Source organism: Salvelinus alpinus, chromosome 17 (assembly GCF_045679555.1).
Source record: "Salvelinus alpinus chromosome 17, SLU_Salpinus.1, whole genome shotgun sequence".
NCBI classification, from domain to species: domain Eukaryota; kingdom Metazoa; phylum Chordata; class Actinopteri; order Salmoniformes; family Salmonidae; genus Salvelinus; species Salvelinus alpinus.
The window spans coordinates 29,670,858-29,691,716 of NC_092102.1; the positions used below are offsets into that span (position 1 = coordinate 29,670,858).

The 20,859-nt window shown below is 42.2% G+C and overlaps 1 protein-coding gene and 1 pseudogene across 1 annotated transcript; both read left to right on the forward strand.

Annotated features, from left to right (window-relative positions):
• Nucleotides 1-2,496: 2,496 nt before the first annotated feature.
• LOC139541856 (DNA repair protein complementing XP-C cells-like) lies at nucleotides 2,497-4,381 on the forward strand (annotated as a pseudogene).
• A 2,272-nt stretch (nucleotides 4,382-6,653) lies between these two features.
• Nucleotides 6,654-20,821, forward strand: LOC139542706 (E3 ubiquitin-protein ligase ARIH2-like). Its single transcript, XM_071348476.1, has 15 exons — nucleotides 6,654-6,837; nucleotides 10,337-10,807; nucleotides 11,200-11,267; nucleotides 11,391-11,463; nucleotides 11,691-11,832; nucleotides 12,134-12,255; nucleotides 12,587-12,696; nucleotides 12,886-13,003; nucleotides 13,104-13,154; nucleotides 13,905-13,926; nucleotides 14,087-14,238; nucleotides 18,001-18,144; nucleotides 18,375-18,443; nucleotides 20,054-20,170; nucleotides 20,352-20,821. The coding sequence occupies exons 2-15, from the start codon at nucleotides 10,541-10,543 to the stop codon at nucleotides 20,421-20,423; spliced, it is 1,527 nt and encodes a 508-aa protein (XP_071204577.1). The 5' UTR covers nucleotides 6,654-6,837; nucleotides 10,337-10,540; the 3' UTR covers nucleotides 20,424-20,821.
• The last annotated feature ends 38 nt before the right edge of the window (nucleotides 20,822-20,859 follow it).

A 20,859-nucleotide genomic window follows, 5' to 3' on the forward strand; every position in this document is an offset into this window, starting at 1 on the left:
TGTTTCTCTCTCTAGGGAGTACTGATGGCACAGCGGAAGTGGATGCGGATATGACGTTTTCTGAAACCCACCCACAACAATCGCCGCACGTTGAGGGGATTTGATTAATCTGGACCGGGAACTCGTATAGGCATGTTTTGCACCGGGTATTTGGTATTTCATTAGGATCCCCATTAGCTCTTGCAAAAGCAGCAACTACTCTTCCTGGGGTCCACACAAAACATGAAATATAATACAGAATGACATAATACAGGACATAATTTAGACCGGGTAAAAGTTGATTGCATTCGTTTTGGAACCTGGCTGCCTCCCGGGCGTGAGCCAGGTGCAGGTTAACGTTTATTTCCATGAGTCTTGTCCTGGAGGCAGCACTGAGCGATTTCCCATTCGATAGGCCAGCTGAAAAGTCAAAATGGCTATATTGTTAGAATTAATGCATTTAAAAAATATATATATTTTTGGTCGCAATTTAAGATTAGGGTTAGGCATTAGGGTTATCAGTGTGGTTAAGGTTACACGTAACGGGACATAGACTTGTGTGCTGCGGCTCGGTATAATCGAATCTGCCCACTGTATTATGAAATGCTCGGAAAAGTTGTGAAAATAATCACGGTTTCTCGCACGAATTACACCTGTGCATGGGAAACGCAGTCATTCACGAGTCTGTAATACTGTAAAAATAACACAATTAATTTTGGAATTGAGCCTCAGAGGAGGTTGGTGACACCTCAATTGGGGATGACGGACTCGTGGTAATGGCTGGAGCGGAATCGTGGAATGTTATCAGGTACGCCGAACACATGGTGTCCATGCCTTTTCCATGTGTTTGATGCCATTCCATTTGTTCTATCCATTATTATGAGCCGTCCTCCCCTCGGCAGCCTCCGTTACCATTGCCAAGCGTAAAGAATCTACAGACACACCATTGAAGACCGATACAAAGAAGCTGAAGCAGGTTGCAAAATACATAGGTGGCGGACTAAGAGCCAAAAAAGACCAAGGTATTGGTACATTTAGCCAACTAGTTACAACACTCGGCTAGCTAGCTAACACTGAGGAAATACTGATAGGAAACATCCATGGAAAAATATCTTGCCATTTAGCTAAGTTGGGCTACATTGTGACACTGACAACATAACATATCAAATGTTTGGCTACCAGTTACATGTAAAATGCAGACTTATAATGTTGCAATTGCATCTCTCTGAGTCTGACTGCATGACTTCAATAACTCCTGCTTCAAATGTGTCACTGATGCGTTTTAATGGGCCAGCATCTGTCAGATACATGTTTTCACAGATTGTATGCTTTAACTGTGTGGAAACCTATTTCTCTGCTTATTCCTGAACTATGTTTACCCTTAACCTGACTCATTTAATCATACCTAGCTATGTTGTTAAGTCTATGTGTTGTCTTTGTACTTTATCCTGTTTGATGTCATCCTTCTCTCCAGGTTTGGGGAAATGTTCATGCTGAACCCAGATCTTCCCTGTGAGGAGAGGCTTGGACCACAGGCCATGCTGGAGAGGAGGCTGGGCAGCCTCACTGCTAAAGACCACCAGGAAGTGACATGTATCCTGCACACTGAAGGCACCTTGCAGAAACTTTTGTGCATGTTCGTCTGTTGCATTCTTTTTTCTCACTGCGAATGGAGTATGTTTGTGAGGGAGGACCATATTATTTTGAACAACTTGGGCTCTTATGGTATGACTTGTTCTCTCTAGACATAAATCAGGCACAAATTAGTTTGGCTTGATGGTACTCAACTGAAGCCTGTTTCCTTTGTCTTACCTGCATGATGTAACTTTGACCTCTGACCCCTGCGCTTGTGTCTGTTTCCTCCAGCTGTTTCTGTTGGTGCTTAGGTTGTTGCAGCTCTTGTCGACTGCTGCTCTCTCTGCAGCCCCTGTCACTGAAGCCCCCCCATCAGCCAAGGGTACAGCCTGACTGAAGGCTTTTGGGTCGTTCTACGAAATGAGTGCATTTTGCATCCCTTTTGATATTTTTAAGTAGAAATTGTGCACCAATATTGGATTTTAAAAGCCTTTTATATTACATGAAGTGCCCTTTAATATAGACCACATGGAGTATTCAATAAATCAGATTTTTTACATGAATAAAAACTTGCTAAAGTGCCAAAATCCCGCATTTTGATGTGTCTCTCCATGCACCCTCTGTGAATCTAGGAAGATTTTAACCCACTTAATCCCAACATTTCTCCAAGTTGTTGCCATTATTGTAAAGCCATAGTTATTTTTTTGCTTTGACAGTCATTTCTCAAGATCAATATTTATTTAATGTGATTAGTGATTAATTTACATCTGTCCCTCATTTTAAGGTCAACCCTGTTACGTGAACTGAACTCTAATTTTAATGTGGTGAAGCTATTCCTTTTAAAATATTTTTTAAACATCTAATAGTCAAATCATAGTGTAAAAGCAGGTGAGCTGGTTCTACTCTTATTTTTTTTACCATGTTCTGATGTTTTGTGGGAAAATGAGCAGGTCGAACATAATAACCCTGTGTTACCCATAGATAGACAGGCTAGAAATGTTTTAACGATTCAATTTTTTGGGTGAAACTTACTTTCAATTTCCCCTCCCTGTTGCACACAACAATCTTCCATTCCCCCTGTCCCAATGGGATTTATGTCTGTTTTATCGTTAAATAGTCAACTCGTTAATTTATTTGGTACTTGATAGGCACATACTATAGATTTTTTAAATTTAACCTCTTGAGATGGGAAAACATTTATTTATGAAGTTGAATATGTGCTCTTAATGATAAAATTAGGTGGAATCAAAAGTTACTACTCAAAAGGCACCCAATTTGTGGAACAAACCTTTTATTTATTAGTGTGCTTGTGTTCATTGCGGTTGTATGTATACCCTTGTTATAGTTCACAGGCTCTGTGTGTATCCTTATCTGATCCAAATCTCTTCCTCATAGCAAGGCAGCCTCAGGTAGCCTGCCTGGAAAGAGTCCCTTACAGAATAAACCTCCCAAAGAGATCCCCTCAGAGCCCAAGGTCTCCCCAGGGACCAAGAGACCTTAGGGGGGAAGGGCAAGAGACGAGGGAAGAAGGCAAAAAAGAAAGTCAGGGGAGACTGAGACAGGTTTGTCAGTGGGACAGAAACCCAGTAACTCCCAAGTGCCGCAGCATAGCCTTGAAGGTGAGTTAGAAAGAGAGCAGTGAAAAGGAGGGGGGACCAGGATGAATATGTATGAACTTTCCAATTTGTAAGTCGCTCTGGATAAGAGCGTCTGCTAAATGACTTAAATGTAAATGTAAATGAGGGACCCAGTGACCGGGAGGAGTTACAGCTGACCAATGAGGAGGACAGCGAGGCATCTGAGGAGCCAAAGCCAACAGGGCCAAGAAAGGGAAAGGAGGCAAGAGTTCAGCTCCACAGAGAAGTAGTGGAGGCAAGAAGAAAGAGATGAGGATTGGGAGGGAGATGGGGATGAAGCCGGCCAGGAGGAAGGTGGGGAAGGGTGAAGACGAGTGGTTAAAGGTCTACCTGGAGAAGACTGGGTGTTGGTTGTGTGTGGGTGGGGCAGCCGCCACTGTTCTCCAAGCAGGCCACCTAGCCCATGACCAACGTGGTAGCCGTGGACGGAGACAGTCACATGAAGGATCTGGGCAGCAAGTACGACCCCACCTGAATGACCTCCACCAGAAAGTGCTAGGTGGACAAGGAGTGGTGGGAAGTGACGAATCTGAGAGAGACATCCAGGAGGAAACAGGTGAGAATGAGACGCACATCCACACACTTTAATTTATACAGCTTGTCATATACACTCCTCTCTCTGCTCTAGCTCCAGGGGAAGTTGCTGGACAAGCCGTTACCCACATCAATAGCAGAGTTCAAAAACCACCCCCTGTACGCCCTGAAGAGACTACTGAGATATGAAGCTCTTTAACACCCCCAGCAGCAATCCTGGGGTACTCCAGGGGAGACCCCGTCTACTCCAGGTAAGCAGCACACATAACAGGGATTTTTTCATAACTGATTTTGAATGCAAAGAATTAGATAGAGGGCTGTTTAAAATGATAAAGTTGTTTCAAAGCAGAGTTAATGGAAATTATGTTCTTTTTTTGGAGGTAATGTAAATATATTATTGTGGTGTTCATAGAGATTGCATTTGGTATCCAAAACAAATGTATATTTTTTGATTGTGAAAAGTAATTAGAAATACAGTAGTACTTATTTGCATCTGGGTTATCCACCGGGACTGTATTCACGCACTACACTCCAAAGACACATTGCTGAAGGAGGCACGCACCCTCCGTCTAGGAGAGAAGCCCTACAAGGTGAGCAGGGTCGTATTCATTAGGGCACACCGTAGCAACCCCCCCCCCCCCCCCCCCCCCACACACACACACATAGAGAGACAGAGATGGTGATAGGTTGTTCGAATCGCTCTCGGAAGGCCAGGATGACATCAGATCAGAAGGACAAAGATGACCTGCCCCTGCTTGGCAAATGGCAGACAGAGGAGTACCAGCCACCAGTAGCTGTAGATGGCAGGGTATGATTACTCGCTAATAAAATTTTGTGTATATTACAGTGTATTAACCATTGAGTTAGGTGTATGTTTGTTTTCTCCAGGTGCCTCGTAATGACTTTGGCAACATGTTCCTGTTCAAGCCCTGCATGTTGCCAGTCGGCTGTGTCCATCTTCAACTGCCAAACCTCAAGAGTAGCTAAGAAGCTGGACATGGACTGTGCCTCTGCTGTCGCTGGCTTTGACTTACACCATGGTGGCTACTTTCATGCTGAGTATGTTTCTCCTTGTCTGTGTGACTGTATGTGCATATGTATGAATGTGGAATTGTTTGTTTCTGACATGTATGCTGATTTTACATAGTATGTTTCTGTGTGTTTATTTTCTAGAACGGATGGCTACATTGTGTGTGTGTGTGAGGAGCATGAGGAGATCCTGAGAGCAGCTTGGGTGGAAGACCAAGAGATCCAGAGATATAGTAGAAAGAGGTGAGTTATAGTGTGTCTGAATGTGTTTGTGAAAACACAATTAGCTCAAAGCTCACCTTTTGTAACCGCCACTCGTATTGTACAGTTGTATTTAATTAAATGCATATTTTATGCAATTAATCCTCTTTATGGAGGTGTCTTTTTTAAACATATACTACAGTGTAGTACAGACAATGTTTGTTATGTTAGTGCTGCTCATATTTTATTCACATGTATCTTGTGTGTGTTTTCCAGAAGCAGGAAAAGAGAGCAGGAAAAGAGAGAAGGCCCTGCTGATCAGGGAGACACTCCAGCGGTGCTATGGGAAGAAAGGCCCAACAGCCGGGGGAGGACTGGACCAACTGAAGAGCCAGAACGGGGACAGGGTCTGTCGTCTGAAGAGGTGGGGGACGAGGAGGGTGGGCAAACACAGCTGCTGCCACACTGGCACAGACCTGGCCCCAGGACAGTGGCACAGGGGGACCAAACGGGAGAAAAGGGTCCCGTTTGAGAAAGTATGTGTTCTTCATGTTTCCAGAACGGATCAGAGCCAATATTCACTATTTGTTTCAGTGCTGATCTAGAATCTGTTTTGCCTTTTAGATCATAATGAATAAGATTACATGGACATGGAGGACCAGATCCTAAATCAGCACTCCTACTTTAAGACACTATGAATACGGGACCAGAAGTAGGTCAGACAGACAGGTGTCATAACGACATTAGTGTTCCGTGATACTCGGTTCTCGGTTCCTGATGTCTTACAGGAGATATAGGTCATTGTAATCCCTGTGGACCAAGACCTACAAAGCAGCCTGGCACAAACTCAAACCTGTACTGCTGCAGATGGTGGACCCCCCCCCCCCCCCCCCATTACACTCCTATCTCTCTAGAGAGAGAAAAATAAGCTGCTGATGTGTGTATGTTTGTACGGGCACGTAAATGGGGGAGCTCAGTTGTTTGTCTCTACTCTATATTGGTAGAAATAATGTTTCTGTATCAAAAATATTTTTCAAAGATTATTTTATGAAAATAAAAATGTTCACAGTATTGTTGTTATTTTACAACTGATGGAGCATTAAAAGAATGGAAATGAATAGCAAATATCTTGGGACACATTGGTTTGACCCAAATGAAAGCGTTGACTCAAGTTATCAAGTTGCCCACAAGATCAATTTCATCATCATCATTATCATAGCAACAGTAAGTTTTATCCTTGTTAAAATGATAAATGGAGCCAATCAGAGATTGAGAGTCAGAGACAAGGATTACACAGGCGGTCAGGGCTTCCCATAATGAGCCAAGGACCGCCACTTAGTCACACAGCCAAGAATGCACCCTCAGTTTTACAAAGGCATCAGAGCTTGGAATATATTCCCAGCCACTCAGAGAAAATAGTGGAAGAGTGTTGTTGACTTCTGACAGAAGTTATTTAAACCAGACTGATCTCATATGACAGTGTGTTCTGCATGTAGGCTATATATATATTTTTTTTTACATTGCATTACTTTTGTTCATGCAGTGCAGTCTAGCCAGAGACAGTTCTTAAAATGTCTTAATGGACTGCTCCTACTTGTTAGCAAAATGTATTGGTATTAAAAGACGGGGAAATTATTTAAATGAAGAGTAATTTGTAAATTCACCAGAAACTAATGTCAGACAGTCTATTTATATTTGGGTCCAGTCTTGAAGAACGGAACTGTCCAATGGTTGTCATATCTGGCGAGACGGAAGTGGCGTAAACTGAATATTCGTGTACTTCGTGTCTTCTGCTTAACCTGGGGTGCTGATCAAGAATTGGTTCTGTTTTGTAAAGCCAGGTTTGGCTTCATTTGCAAGGCGACCCAACGCAGTCCGCAAGGTAAGTATAGACAGCAGTACTTGGTGGGAAGGTATATGATAACGATAAAGCGGAGTAGTTTGTTAACGAGCCCCAGATGGCCTTGTTTATATGCCAATCCCCGGCCTAGAGTGTGAGAGGCGGTTGCGAATGGGTTCCAGCGACTCGTTAGCTAGCTAACAAGCTAGCTATCAGCTGTGGATAATTCCAGGCTGGAACAATGGCACAGCTGTTTTTTTTTTTTTTAACCATGTCTAGGTCTCGCATATCGTATTTGATGGATTATTAAACTATTGAGTTGGAAAGCTGATTTTGTGTTAACCTCCAGTATATTGCTATCTAACGTTAACGTTAATATGTAACGTTAGCACCCCAAGTGAGGGAGGGTTGAAAAAACCTCTAATATAATCTTTAAAATCAAATGGATACGAAACTATTTAAGAAATAAGGATTGCATTTAGAATATAATCCCTAATTTAAATATTCCAACAGATTGGTGGTCTAGATATTTTACTCAAATGCAACGGTGATGTGGGTAAGATCCCTATTAAGCTTAAGACTGGTACTAAGTACTTCTAACTTGGAATCAACTTTCCCCCACATAGATATACAGTACCAGTCAAAAGTTTGGACACATTTTACTCATTCCAGAGTTTCTTTATTTTTACTATTTTCTACATTGTAGAATAATAGTGAAGACAAACTAGGAAATTACACATGTGGAATCATGTAGTAACCAAAAAAGTGTTAAACAAATCATTATATTTTAGGTTCTTCAAAGTAGCCACCCTTTGCCTTGACAGCTTTGCACACTCTTGGCATTCCCTCAACCAGCTTCACCTGGAATGCTTTTCCAATGGTCTTGAAGGAGTTCCCCAATATGCTGAGTACTTGTTGGCTGCTTTTCCTTCACTCTGCAGTCCAAACCATCTCAATTTGGTAGAGGTCGGTTGATCTCATGTAGCTGGGTGAGAGAATGCCAAGAGTGTGCAAAGCTGTCAAGGCAAAGGGTGGCTACTTTGAAGAATCTCAATTATAAAATATATTTAGATTTGTCCAACACTTTTTTTGGTTACTACATGATTTCATATGTGTTATTTTATAGTTTGGATGTCTTCACTATTATTTTACAATGTAGTAAATAGTAACAATAAAGAAACCCTTGACTGAGTAGGTGTGTCCAAACTTTTGACTGGTACTGTACTTTCTGTAATAATAAAGAAATAAAATACAAAAATAAGTGTGTTTCCAGAACTGGTTTGACAACAGTGTTGGGTTAAAGAATTGTTGAATAATGATGGACAACTATATGATTATCCAGAATTCATAAATACATAATGTTACATCCACTCTTGAGGAGTATCAAATAGTTGTAAGAGCTGTCCCTAATGGTGCTTTTCTTCTTTTAGGGAAATATAACAGTACTCCAAGTGAAACTGTTGAGGATTTTGAAGCCTCAATTCAGATAGAAAGAATTGACATTATAAATGTAATAATATACATACATGTATGTATGTATGAAAACTCTAAGATGTTACTATTGTATGGCAGCCCCCCGCACCTCTGATTCAGAGGGGTTGGGTTAAATGCAGAAGACACATTTCAGTTGTATGCATTCCGTTAGTACAACTGACTAGGTATCCCCCTTTCCCTTATTCCCTCTGCTAGAATATACTGGAATGCAGCCCTAGGACAAGTGAACTGGGACAGTCTCGTTGTTGTCTGGCAAATATTGTATTTCTAATAAGGTGAAAGAAGTATCATACAAACTCATTCATAGAATCTACCTTGTAAAGACCTTTTATTATACACAGATTCACGATAGCTATTGATAACAAATGTGTATTTTGTGGTTGTGACCCAGAGACTCTTGACCATTTATTTTGGGACTGTTCTTATGTCAGAAGATATTGGAGTGAGTTTGAAGATTTTAAAAGAAACCACTATTAATGTTAATTTGAAAGACTCTGGTATTATGTTTTATTTTGATCCAAATGATATGGACCCTGATTGAAACTTTCATTTGTAATTTATTTTCATATTGTTTAACATAATTTTAAAATAATGTTTCAATTATATCAGTAATTTATATAATCTACACTCCTCTAGTTACATTTAGTTGGAAGTTTAGTATTTGGACCCATATTCCTAGAACGCAATGACTACATCAAGCTTGTGACTAGAAACTTGTTGGATGCGTTTAGTTTTGGTTGTTTAACATTATGTTGTGCCCAATAGAAATTAATGGTAGATCGTGGAGGCATCCACATTAATGTAGAAGTGTTCAGAAACAAGTAATATTTTTATTTACGATAAAGGTGACACTACATTATTTACCATTCATTTCTATTGGGCACAACATAATCCAAAACGCAACTAAAGAAACTGCAAATCCATTCAACAAGTTGGTAGAAGAGTCACAAGCTTGATTTTTAGTCATTGCTTGTTAGGGATATGGGACCAAATACTAAACTTTTGACTAAATGTAGTAAATTTGTTCAAATACTTATGACACCTTAAAATCTGGGGGGGGACTATTTACATGAAAGGGCATTCATTTCTAAACAGGAAAACATCTGTTTGAAAATACCCTCAAATAAAAGGTGACATTCTGTACTGTCGCCTCATTTAAAACATTTTATCTTAAATTCAAAATCTGTAGTATAGAGCCAAATTAAGTTTAGGGAGTGTATGTAAAGTTACGAATGTCACCCTGCATAAGTGCCTATTTATAGCGTGGAGGGAATGCAAACAAGCGTCTGGCACTGACCTGGGGCCAGGTCGATTTTGCAAGTCACATATTACAACTCCTGGCTGCCCACTGTGGTGATCTTATGGCTTCATGTTAATGCTGCATACGTGCATCACAACCTGTAGGACAGGATCAGATATCTGAGAGAAACCTACAATCACAACACCGCCAACTTCATCAAGGTGCTTTTGAGATTGCAAGTCATTAATTAGTTGGCTAAATAATCCTGTTTTTGATTATTATGGCTAGCTGGACTCTGTCGCGCAGCTGCTCATGTTTACTGTCCTACCAACTTGTCTGTACTGTAAAACATTGTCATGTAGCTAATCGTTTAAACTGCTGCATTAAGCTGTTACTCATGCTTTGTATCCCACACGTGTTTACTTACTGTTTGTCTAGTGTACAGTACAACTAAAAGAAAGTGCTAGGGGTAATGGAAGATCTGAAGAGTATATCTGAAGCTTTGGTTGGAGAGAAGTTTTACCAGATCTCTACTCAGTGGCTGGGTATTAGTGCAGACTGCTCTGTCTTGTGCAGAGAGAGAACTTGACTGGAGTACAAGTTACATTAATCTAAGTACAGAAGATTTAGATGAATGAACACCATGCCTGGCAAGCCATCTCTCCTCCCTGACCCAGTTCTTCTAGATCATGGAACTTGATTTCCTTATAAATCTCTTTTAAAGTAACACTCAACCATTATCTGTTTTTTTTGCAACAGCTAACCCATTATATTTTTCCCCTTTCATCCCTCCCTCCTTTTCTACAGTTCTTTGTGTCCTCTCAGACCATCCACCTCGTTGGTTCCTCATGAAAGACGGGGAGTGTAACTTCTTCTGCTTCTTCCGTTGCTGCTGAGTGGTGTCGGGCTAGTCTGTGGAACCTTGTTCTCTGGGAGCTGTAGTTCCCCCGGTGGCGCTGACGGCCGGAGAGCTGTCAGTCAGTCCCAGAGAGAGAGAGGCTCTGCCGGGGAATGTCTGTGGACATGAACAGCCAGGCCTCTGACAGCAATGAGGATGACTTCGGGGTCAACTCGGAGGAGGAGGACGAGGATGACGACGGGGGTGACGATGAGGACCAGGGGGACATAGTGGACTACTACGACGGCGTGGCCGGAGACATGGAGCAGCAGGGGGCTGACTCGTTTGACCCAGAGGAGTACCAGTTCACCTGCCTCACCTACAGTGAGATCCAGAAGGTGCTCTGCAAGGAGGTCAACAGTATCGCCGCCATCCTGAAGGTTGGTGTTGAGCTTGTCTGTGGGGTAGTTGTTACCATTAACCACAGATCTAGGATCAGATTACCATTCCCTCAATTGTAACCATAACAATTAGAGGTGTGAAAATATCTGACCCTAGGTTAGTGGGCATGCATGATTCATTCGCATCAGAACGGGTGTGCTTTAGCCCAAATTAAATGGGGAACTGAAAAATCTGACCATATCAGTGGCAAGATATGATAGACATGATATCTAGGTATAGGAGTTCCTTGTCGTCTCGGTATTTATCAGTTTGAAGAAGTATGTAAATGAAAATAGTTGAAGATGAGGGTGTGCAGCCTGCTGGGAACAGCTGTATTGATACGCTGCCTTCTCCTGATGCTCATGCTGCTCTCTCCCTCCTCTCTGGACAGGTTTTACCTGCTGTAGCCAAACTGGTCCTTGTGCATTTTCACTGGCAAGTGTCACAAATACTGGACAGGTAAACGCACACATGCATTGTCATACTCACTCACTTATATATTCATACACATGCATAGCAAATATTGTGATATACTGGTACTAATTCTATTTCTGATGCCCTCATTTTTATTTTGCCTTTCAGATACAAGTCCAACTCATCTCAGTTGCTGTCTGAGGCCCAGGTCCAGCCCAGCAGCACCTGCAGATCAGTTCCTGTAAGAACTAAAAGTGCTCTTTTGTCTTAGTGAGTGTGTCTGTAATGTATTTGGGTAAAGTTAAAGGTGGTATCTGGAAAGGCACGGCGACTCAATGTTCCAGTTGTGTAGGTGTTCTGAACTAAACACCAACTAAAAGGTCACTGACCAGATATGGCACTTGGGCCACTATTTGAGAATCACTGGTATGTAATATTGGTATGTTTTAATGTTTTCTGGGTCTCCAGACCCCTCAGTCCCTCCAGTGTGGGGTGTGTCTGCAGCTGGTTCGGAGGGATGCCCTGCTCGCGCTGCCCTGCCAGCACTCCTTCTGCAAAACATGCTGGGAGCAGCATTGCACTGTACTCGTCAAAGATGGGATGGGAGTGGGTAAGCAGCACTGCTAGGGATGATACGACCTGTCAAAGTGTTAAATCAGGAGCTGGCTCTTCCTTTGAAGGGAGTGATGTGATAGGCTTTGAAGAGGACCCCTGGTGGGATATTTATTTACCAGTATTTGATAGCTTTTATGTGCAATCAGATTCAGATGTATTTTTACCTTTAGATGTTTTGGTAATAAATTAAAAAATGTTATGCATGTGTTTCTCCCAGATCATATTTTTTTAATGCTCTGTGTGTATGCATCATCTTCAAACGTTCAAATGATGTGTGTGTTTGTCTGTGTGTGCAGGTATCTCCTGTATGGCTCAGGATTGTTCCCTCCAAATGCCAGAGGACTTTGTGCTCCCGCTGCTGCCTGGTGAGGAGCTGAAGGACAAATATAGACGCTACCTCTTCAGGGACTATGTGGAGGTACAAGTCTTTGCGTGTCCCTCTGGTGGTCTGTCTGGCTGCTTGTTGGTGCTTCCCACTCAGTCTGCCCTTTTTCTATTAGTCTCTCCCAGTTTGCCTTTGTCTCTCACTGCACCTTTTGTTCTTGGACAGGAAACAGTGAACAACCACACTGTCCGCATACACTGCTTTAATCATTATTTTTTACAATCAACGTCTTCATTTCTGTCATTTAGCTAGTGTGTTTATGTTTATCAAGTGCTCTCTACCTATTGAACATGTCTGTAACAGTGAGTAAGGCCCAGTCAGTTTCTAGGCACTGCCGGTAAGGCCCAGTCTCTCCCTCCTTCAGAGCCACTTCCAGCTGCAGCTGTGTCCAGGGGCAGACTGCCCCATCGTCATCCAAGTGCAGGAGCCACGGGCCCGCAGAGTACAGTGCATCCGCTGCAATGAGGTCTTCTGGTGAGACACGCACAGATGCTCGCGCATACAACTCTTACGCACAGATGCCCGCGCATACAGCTCTTACGCAGAGATTAATGCACAAGGTGTCAAATAATATGCATCATGTCAGATGAACATATGCACTAATCATATCATTGACTCCCTGCAGATGCCCTTTTTAATGTTTCTCTCTACACCCGCCCTCAGTTTCAAATGCCGGATCATGTACCACGCCCCAACAGACTGCCCAACCATCCGAAGGTGGCTAACCAAATGTGCAGATGATTCAGAGACCGCCAACTACATCAGTGCACACACTAAAGATGTAAGACTGCACACACACACACACAATTAAAGCAATTGTGTGATTTTCCAATATTTTCCTTTGCTTTTGTACATAATGTTTAATAGTGTGTATTTTTCAGTGTCCTAAGTGCAATATCTGCATTGAGAAGAATGGAGGCTGCAATCACATGGTGAGTGAGGATGGAATCCAGCATTATCTTAAGGTTATGCCAACTATGGGCTTATTGACATTTGTATTAATGTTCTCTAGTGTTCTCTAAATGGCACTTTTAAAGTCATTTCAAACTATACATGTTCTTTATATTGTCTCTATTTAATCAGGCTTTAAATGAATCAGACAGCTAGCTAGACAACTGCAGGACAACCTCCATCTTATGTATATTGTCTCTATTTAATCAGGCTTTAAATGAATCAGACAGCTAGCTAGACAACTGCAGGACAACCTCCATCTTATGTATATTGTCTCTATTTAATCAGGCTTTAAATGAATCAGACAGCTAGCTAGACAACTGCAGGACAACCTCCATCTTATGTATATTGTCTCTATTTAATCAGGCTTTAAATGAATCAGACAGCTAGCTAGACAACTGCAGGACAACCTCCATCTTATGTATATTGTCTCTATTTAATCAGGCTTTAAATGAATCAGACAGCTAGCTAGACAACTGCAGGACAACCTCCATCTTATGACATCAGAATTATTCAAATACAATTTGCCCAATTAGAATTCCCCTTAAGAGAGACTGCCTACTGCTTTCTTGCCGGGCTATAAGCTGAAGATTTCAGTAATGCTTTAGCTCCTTTCTTTATTCAGACCTGACACTTTGAAATACTAATTGATTCTAAAGTCATTGAATGATATTCTATGTAATGTTAGAGCTGCTAGATGACTGGTGTTGCGTTTCCTCTGTCTGTTTCAGCAATGCTCCAAGTGCAAACACGGTATGTATCCAATTATACAGCTACTTACAGCTTTACACCTAATTAGCTTTTCTACCGATCATCATTTGTCAGTTCAACTGACTCCAGCCATATGTAACCCATTTTGACATTCATATCATATTGTTTTTTTTCACTAATGTCAGCATCACTGTGTGTGTAGACTTCTGCTGGATGTGTCTGGGGGACTGGAAGACCCATGGCAGTGAGTACTATGAGTGCAGTCGCTACAAGGAGAACCCAGACATCGTCAACCAGAGCCAGCAGGCACAGGCCAGAGAGGCCCTCAAGAAATACCTCTTCTACTTTGAGAGGGTGAGATGCATACACACAAACATGCTACTATCACTGACAGTCAAACTTCTGCTCACACTGAGTATTATGTGGAATTAAGTTAACCTTTCTGAAGTATCAAGCTGTTTAATGTAAATAGATGACATTAACGACATCAAATAACTGCGTGGCCAGAGTAACTGTGTCAATCAGGTGGCCTGTGGTTTGTTTAGTACTTGGCGCCACCACCATCAGCACCTGTAATGTCAACCAGAGCCATATAATTTAGAATAAAATATTATATTAATACATACTGTGCACTTTCAAGGATAGTATATACATGCATGTTCCTCAGTCACACATACTTACACAGAAGTAGTCTTCACATTCTCTTGTACTTCTACGTACTTTTAGATCATGGGAACTCAATCTCCCATACATGTGAAATACCTCATGTTAAAAACAAATCTGTAAATGTTACAAGCAATGACATCATGTCAAATTAACACTGAGATACCTCTCAGAATCACCCAGAACATGCTATAAGTATTAGAGGTCGACCGATTAATCGGGGCCAATTTTCAACTTTTCATAACAATCGGAAATCGGTATTTTTGGGCGCCGAATTATTATTATTATTATTATTATTATAATAATTTTTTTTACACCTTTATTTAACTAGGCAAGTCAGTTAAGAACACATTCTTATTTTCAATGACGGCCTAGGAACGTTCTGCCTCGTTCAGGGGCCGAAAGACAGATTTTTAACCTTGTCAGCTCGGGGGATACAATCTTGCAACCTTACAGTTAACTAGTCCAATGCTCTAACACTGATTACATTGCACTCCACGAGGAGCCTGCCTGTGCCGCGAATGCAGTAAGCTAAGGTAAATTGCTAGCTAGCATTAAACTTATCTTATAAAAAACAATCAATCAATGACTGTCATTGCTCCAATGTGTACTTAACCATAAACATCAATGCCTTTCTTAAAATCAATACACAAGTATATATTTTTAAACCTGCATATTTAGCTAAAAGAAATTCAGGTTAGCAGGCAATATTAACCAGGTGAAATTGTGTCATTTCTCTTGCGTTCATTGCACGCAGAGTCAGGGTATATGCAACAGTTTGGGCCGCCTGGCTCTTTGCGAACTAATTTGCCAGAATTTTACGTAATTATGACAACATTGAAGGTTGTGCAATGTAACAGGAATATTTAGACTCATGGATGCCACCCGTTAGATAAAATACGGAACGGAATAAACGTTTTGTTTTCGAGGTGATAGTTTCCGGATTAGTCAAAGGTATATGGTTTAGAGAGAAATAGTCGACGCGTTATAATTCCTGTAATAACTTGTGGCTGAACTTGACAGTGGTTCCTTCGTTATTTTACCGTTCATGTCTTCCATAGAGAATGTCTTGATCTACTTCAAATAAGGTCTGTTTCGTAAACCGCCTCGACGTTTTGATACCTGTGTAAATCTCACTAGGATAAGGTAACGTTTGTCAACATATTTTCATAAATCCACTCTACAAAAAAAATTATCTTCGCTTATATTTAGCCAATATTGATCAGTTACCTTGTCCTATGGATATCTACACAGTTATAAAATTGGCAAGGTGGTGTAAGCCTACATGAAACACAGACCTTATTTTAAGTGAATCTAAAAATATCCTATGGAATAAATGAAGGAACCGCTTTTCAGATTTTGCTAGAAGGTGTCATGGGAATTATGACTCGCACTTTGGTCGTCAATTCTTACCATGCCCATTATTAAAATAGGATTTCCTGCATATAGAAATGACAGTTTTTGTTTTCAACATTCATCACAGGTAACTTAACCTCTATTTTTATTCAAACAGTTGAGGGTATTTGTCTCCTAAGCAGACTCTTCAGTATCATTCTCACTTCAGAGCTGTGTGTGTGTATTTATGTATTATATTAAGTTAAAATAAGTGTTCATTGTTCATTCAGTATTGTTGCAGTTGTCATTATTACAAAAATGTGTGTGTATGATATACACTGCTCAAAAAAATAAAGGGAACACTAAAATAACACATCCTAGATCTGAATGAATGAAATATTCTTATTAAATACTTTTTTCTTTACATAGTTGAATGTGCTGACAACAAAATCACACAAAAATTATCAATGTAAATCAAATTTATCAACCCATGGAGGTCTGGATTTGGAGTCACACTCAAAATTAAAGTGGAAAACCACACTACAGGCTGATCCAACTTTGATGTAATGTCCTTAAAACTAGTCAAAATGAGGCTCAGTAGTGTGTGTGGCCTCCACGTGCCTGTATGACCTCCCTACAACGCCTGGGCATGCTCCTGATGAGGTGGCGGATGGTCTCCTGAGGGATCTCCTCCCAGACCTGGACTAAAGCATCCGCCAACTCCTGGACAGTCTGTGGTGCAACGTGGCGTTGGTGGATGGAGCGAGACATGATGTCCCAGATGTGTTCAATTGGATTCAGGTCTGGGGAACGGGCGGGCCAGTCCATAGCATCAATGCCTTCCTCTTGCAGGAACTGCTGACACACTCCAGCCACATGAGGTCTAGCATTAGGAGGAACCCAGGGCCAACCGCACCAGCATATGGTCTCAAGGGGTCTGAGGATCTCATCTCGGTACCTAATGGCAGTCAGGCTACCTCTGGCGAGCACATGGAGGGCTGTGCGGCCCCCCAAAGAAATGCCACCCCACACCATGACTGACCCACCGCCAAACCGGTCATGGTGGAGGATGTTGCAGGCAGCAGAACGTTCTCCACGGCGTCTCCAGACTCTGTCACGTCTGTCACGTGCTCAGTGTGAACCTGCTTTCATCTGTGAAGAGCACAGGGCGCCAGTGGCGTATTTGACAATCTTGGTGTTCTCTGGCAAATGCCAAACGTCCTGCACGGTGTTGGGCTGTAAGCACAACCCCCACCTGTGGATGTCGGGCCATCATACCACCCTCATGGAGTCTGTTTCTGACCGTTTGAGCAGACACATGCACATTTGTGGCCTGCTGGAGGTCCTTTTGCAGGGCTCTGGCAGTGCACCTCCTTGCACAAAGGCGGAGGTAGCGGTCCTGCTGCTGGGTTGTTGCCCTCCTACGGCCTCCTCCACGTCTCCTGATGTACTGGCCTGTCTCCTGGTAGCGCCTCCATGCTCTGGACACTACGCTGACAGACACAGCAAACCTTCTTGTCACAGCTCGCATTGATGTGCCATCCTGGATGAGCTGCACTACCTGAGCCACTTGTGTGGGTTGTAGACTCCGTCTCATGCTACCACTAGAGTGAAAGCACCGCCAGCATTCAAAAGTGACCAATTCATCAGCCAGGAAGCATAGGAACTGAGAAGTGGTCTGTGGTCACCACCTGCAGAACCACTCCTTTATTGGGGGTGTCTTGCTAATTGCCTATAATTTCCACCTTTTGTCTATTCCATTTGCACAACAGCATGTGAAATTTATTGTCAATCAGTGTTGCTTCCTAAGTGGACAGTTTGATTTCACAGAAGTGTGATTGACTTGGAGTTACATTGTGTTGTTTAAGTGTTCCCTTTATTTTTTTGAGCAGTGTATATAACATTTTTTATTTATTTTTATAAATCGTCCGATTAATCGGTATCGGCTTTTTTTGTCCTCCAATAATCGGTATCGGCGTTGAAAAATCATAATCGGTCGACCTCTAATAAGTATGTGACTTTGTAGAGGGTATGTCGTGTTTTATTTTATTACATTTTGTCATGTTTTCTTACTGTTTCTCCAGTCCAGACTGTGACTGTGTGTTTGTGTCTCTTTAGTGGGAGAACCACAATAAGAGTCTCCAGCTGGAGGCTCAGACATACCAGCGGATCCAGGAGAAGATCCAAGAGCGGGTGATGAACAACCTGGGCACCTGGATAGACTGGCAGTACCTGCAGAACGCTGCCAAGCTGCTGGCCAAGGTATTACTGCCCCTGCCTGCCTCAGTCACACACAAAGGAAAAAACACACACATTAACACGGGAATGTATAGGGCTTTTCACACTACAAATTAGTATGTAACTGAGGCAGCACAGTTTGGTTCAGATTGGCATTATGGTGTGAAAGGAGTATCTGGGTACTTATTTGACCTACTACACTGTGCTTAAACCAATAGCAAGTCTTGCTTATCTCTTATCTGTTTGTCCCACAGTGTCGCTACACACTGCAGTATACTTACCCCTACGCCTACTACATGGAGTCTGGTCCTCGCAAAAAACTGGTGAGAATCCTGTCTTGTTCTGTGTGTGTGTCAGTAGTATAAGCTAACAAAGGCTTACTAAACTATATTAAATATATCTAGTCAAATGCTAATTATCTATATTATAATACCTTATGCCACTTAACTGCGGGGGGGGGATCTCCCCTTACAATTTAGCACTGATTTATAAGGGGGGGTAAAGCACGTCGTCCTGTTACATGCTACTGGCCATTTTATATTCCGCTGTGTTTTGTATTTTTGTTTATTTTCCCGGTTTTTGTGTTTTCAGAATGTTCGTTGCTGTGGGAGATCGTGCTGTCACAATGCATATGATGTAGGCAATTGTAGGCCAATTTGGAAACTGTAGAATGACTACATTACCCATAATACTCATTGACTGAACATTCCAAATTACCATTGCAATTATGCTGCGTTCAGTTGCTAGTCGGAACTAAGAAACTCAGAAATTTGACTTGGAAGCTCATTGTGGAAACAAACTATTTCCCACTTAAGTACCAGAACCAACCAATAGGACGCTCTATGCAAATAATTTACATTCATTTGAACTCGGAGGTTCCGAGTTTCCGATAGCACTTGAATGCAGCATTATGCATCACAATAGTGAACCAAGGCATTTATTCATCACAATAGTATTTATATTGTGTAGGGCAGGCCAGTAACCTTTGCAACCAAATGATTTTACTGCGCCTGGCCGCATAGACTTATGGTCACACAAGGTGCCACCTGGGGATTCAAAAGTATTAAGTATTCTAATTATTTACATGGACATAATTGCTTTAAGAGGGAAATTCAGGCCTCCCGGGTGGTGCAGTGGTCTAGGGCACTGCATCGCAGCGCTAGCTGCGCCACCAGAGACTCTGGGTTCGCCGGTAGGGTTTGGCCGGTAGGGATATCCTTGTCTCATCGCGCACCAGCGACTCCTGTGGCGGGCCGGGCGCAGTGCGCGCTAACCAAGGGAGCCACGTGCACGGTGTTTCCGACACATTGGTGCGGCTGGCTTCCGGGTTGGAGGCGCGCTGTGTTAAGAAGCAGTGCGGCTTGGTTGGGTTGTGTTTCGGAGGACGCATGGTTTTCGACCTTCGTCTCTCCGAGCCCGTACGGGAGTTGTAGCGATGAGACAAGATAGTAATTACCAGCAATTGGATACCACAAATTGGGGAGAAAAGGCGGTAAAATTTTAAAAAAAGAGGGGAATTCCACTCACATTTTTAAAGCTTTTATTTAGAAAGATTATAAATTACAAGGGGATACAGAGGTAGAGGGGAGAAAACGAGGGTCAACTTGTCTCTGGCGAGGAGTCACATATGTGCTGGGAGTTACCACTCCGCCACGGCTCTGTACACCTACTTAAATTTGTAACCACATTTTCAGTATTGCACACACAGGATGACATTTAGCAGTGAGCAAAATAATAGCTTATTAGCAGTATGAATTTGTGCTTTGCAGGGGAGTTATTGAGTGAACGATTCTGTGATGGTTGCAGTCCACAAAGATGAAATTGAATTGATCAGATCCATAAATTAACGGACAGGGTGCCGCTAGTTGCTGATGTTACTTATGACATATCAAACATGCTGTCTGAAATGAATGTGTTTTTCTATCCTATTCAGTTTGAGTACCAGCAGGCCCAGCTTGAGGCAGAGATTGAGAACCTGTCTTGGAAGGTGGAGCGAGCAGACACCTACGAGAGAGGGAGTGAGGGGGAGTTGAGCGCCAATGACCGAGGGGTAAGAAAGAGGGGGGTTTGGGAGGTTTGTGGGGATATAGAGGTTTCCAGATTGGGACTTGAATTGGCATGTTTTGGGAAATCAGAAGGACCAAAAAAATGATGCAGTGTATTAGTTTATTAGACCCTTGTGTGAAAAATGTAACTCCTTCATAAGTCATTCATGACCCTGTTTCTCTCAGGATCTGGAGAATCAGATGCACATTGCTGAGCAGAGGAGACGCACGTTGCTGAAGGATTTTCACGACACCTGAAGTTACCATCCTACTGCAAAGCACCAGCAGCTCCCTCCTTCATCCCTCCCTCATTAAGTGCTCTATTTGTCTGCTACAGGGTCTCAGAATGGCACGGTCCCCCCCATTTAGATCTGTCAACAACGCCACATTCATACACACTACACCATGAAATGAGAAAGCATGCTCGCGCGCACACACACACACACGTACACAAACACTCTTCAGAAAATAAAACATTCTTAATTTGCCTCCCACGCGGTCCCACCATCCTTCTACTTTTTTCTTCTCACATTGTTCACCTTTTTCTGGAAATGGCTGTTGATAGTTAGATCGTTTAAGAAATGGAAAATTTAAAAAATGCTGTAATTTTCAACGGTTGTACATTAATACAGATAGTTACTGAGTTTTTAAAACAATTTTGTTTCTTGTGTATTAATTATCACACACCAATGCC

Coding starts and splice junctions, on each gene's coding strand:
- LOC139542706 (XM_071348476.1), top strand. CDS start 10,541: ATGTCTGTGGACATGAACAGCCAGGCCTCTGACAGCAATGAGGATGAC. Junction 11,268..11,390: donor GTGTCACAAATACTGGACAG/GTAAACGCACAC, acceptor TTTGCCTTTCAG/ATACAAGTCCAACTCATCTC. Junction 18,444..20,053: donor CTGGTCCTCGCAAAAAACTG/GTGAGAATCCTG, acceptor TATCCTATTCAG/TTTGAGTACCAGCAGGCCCA.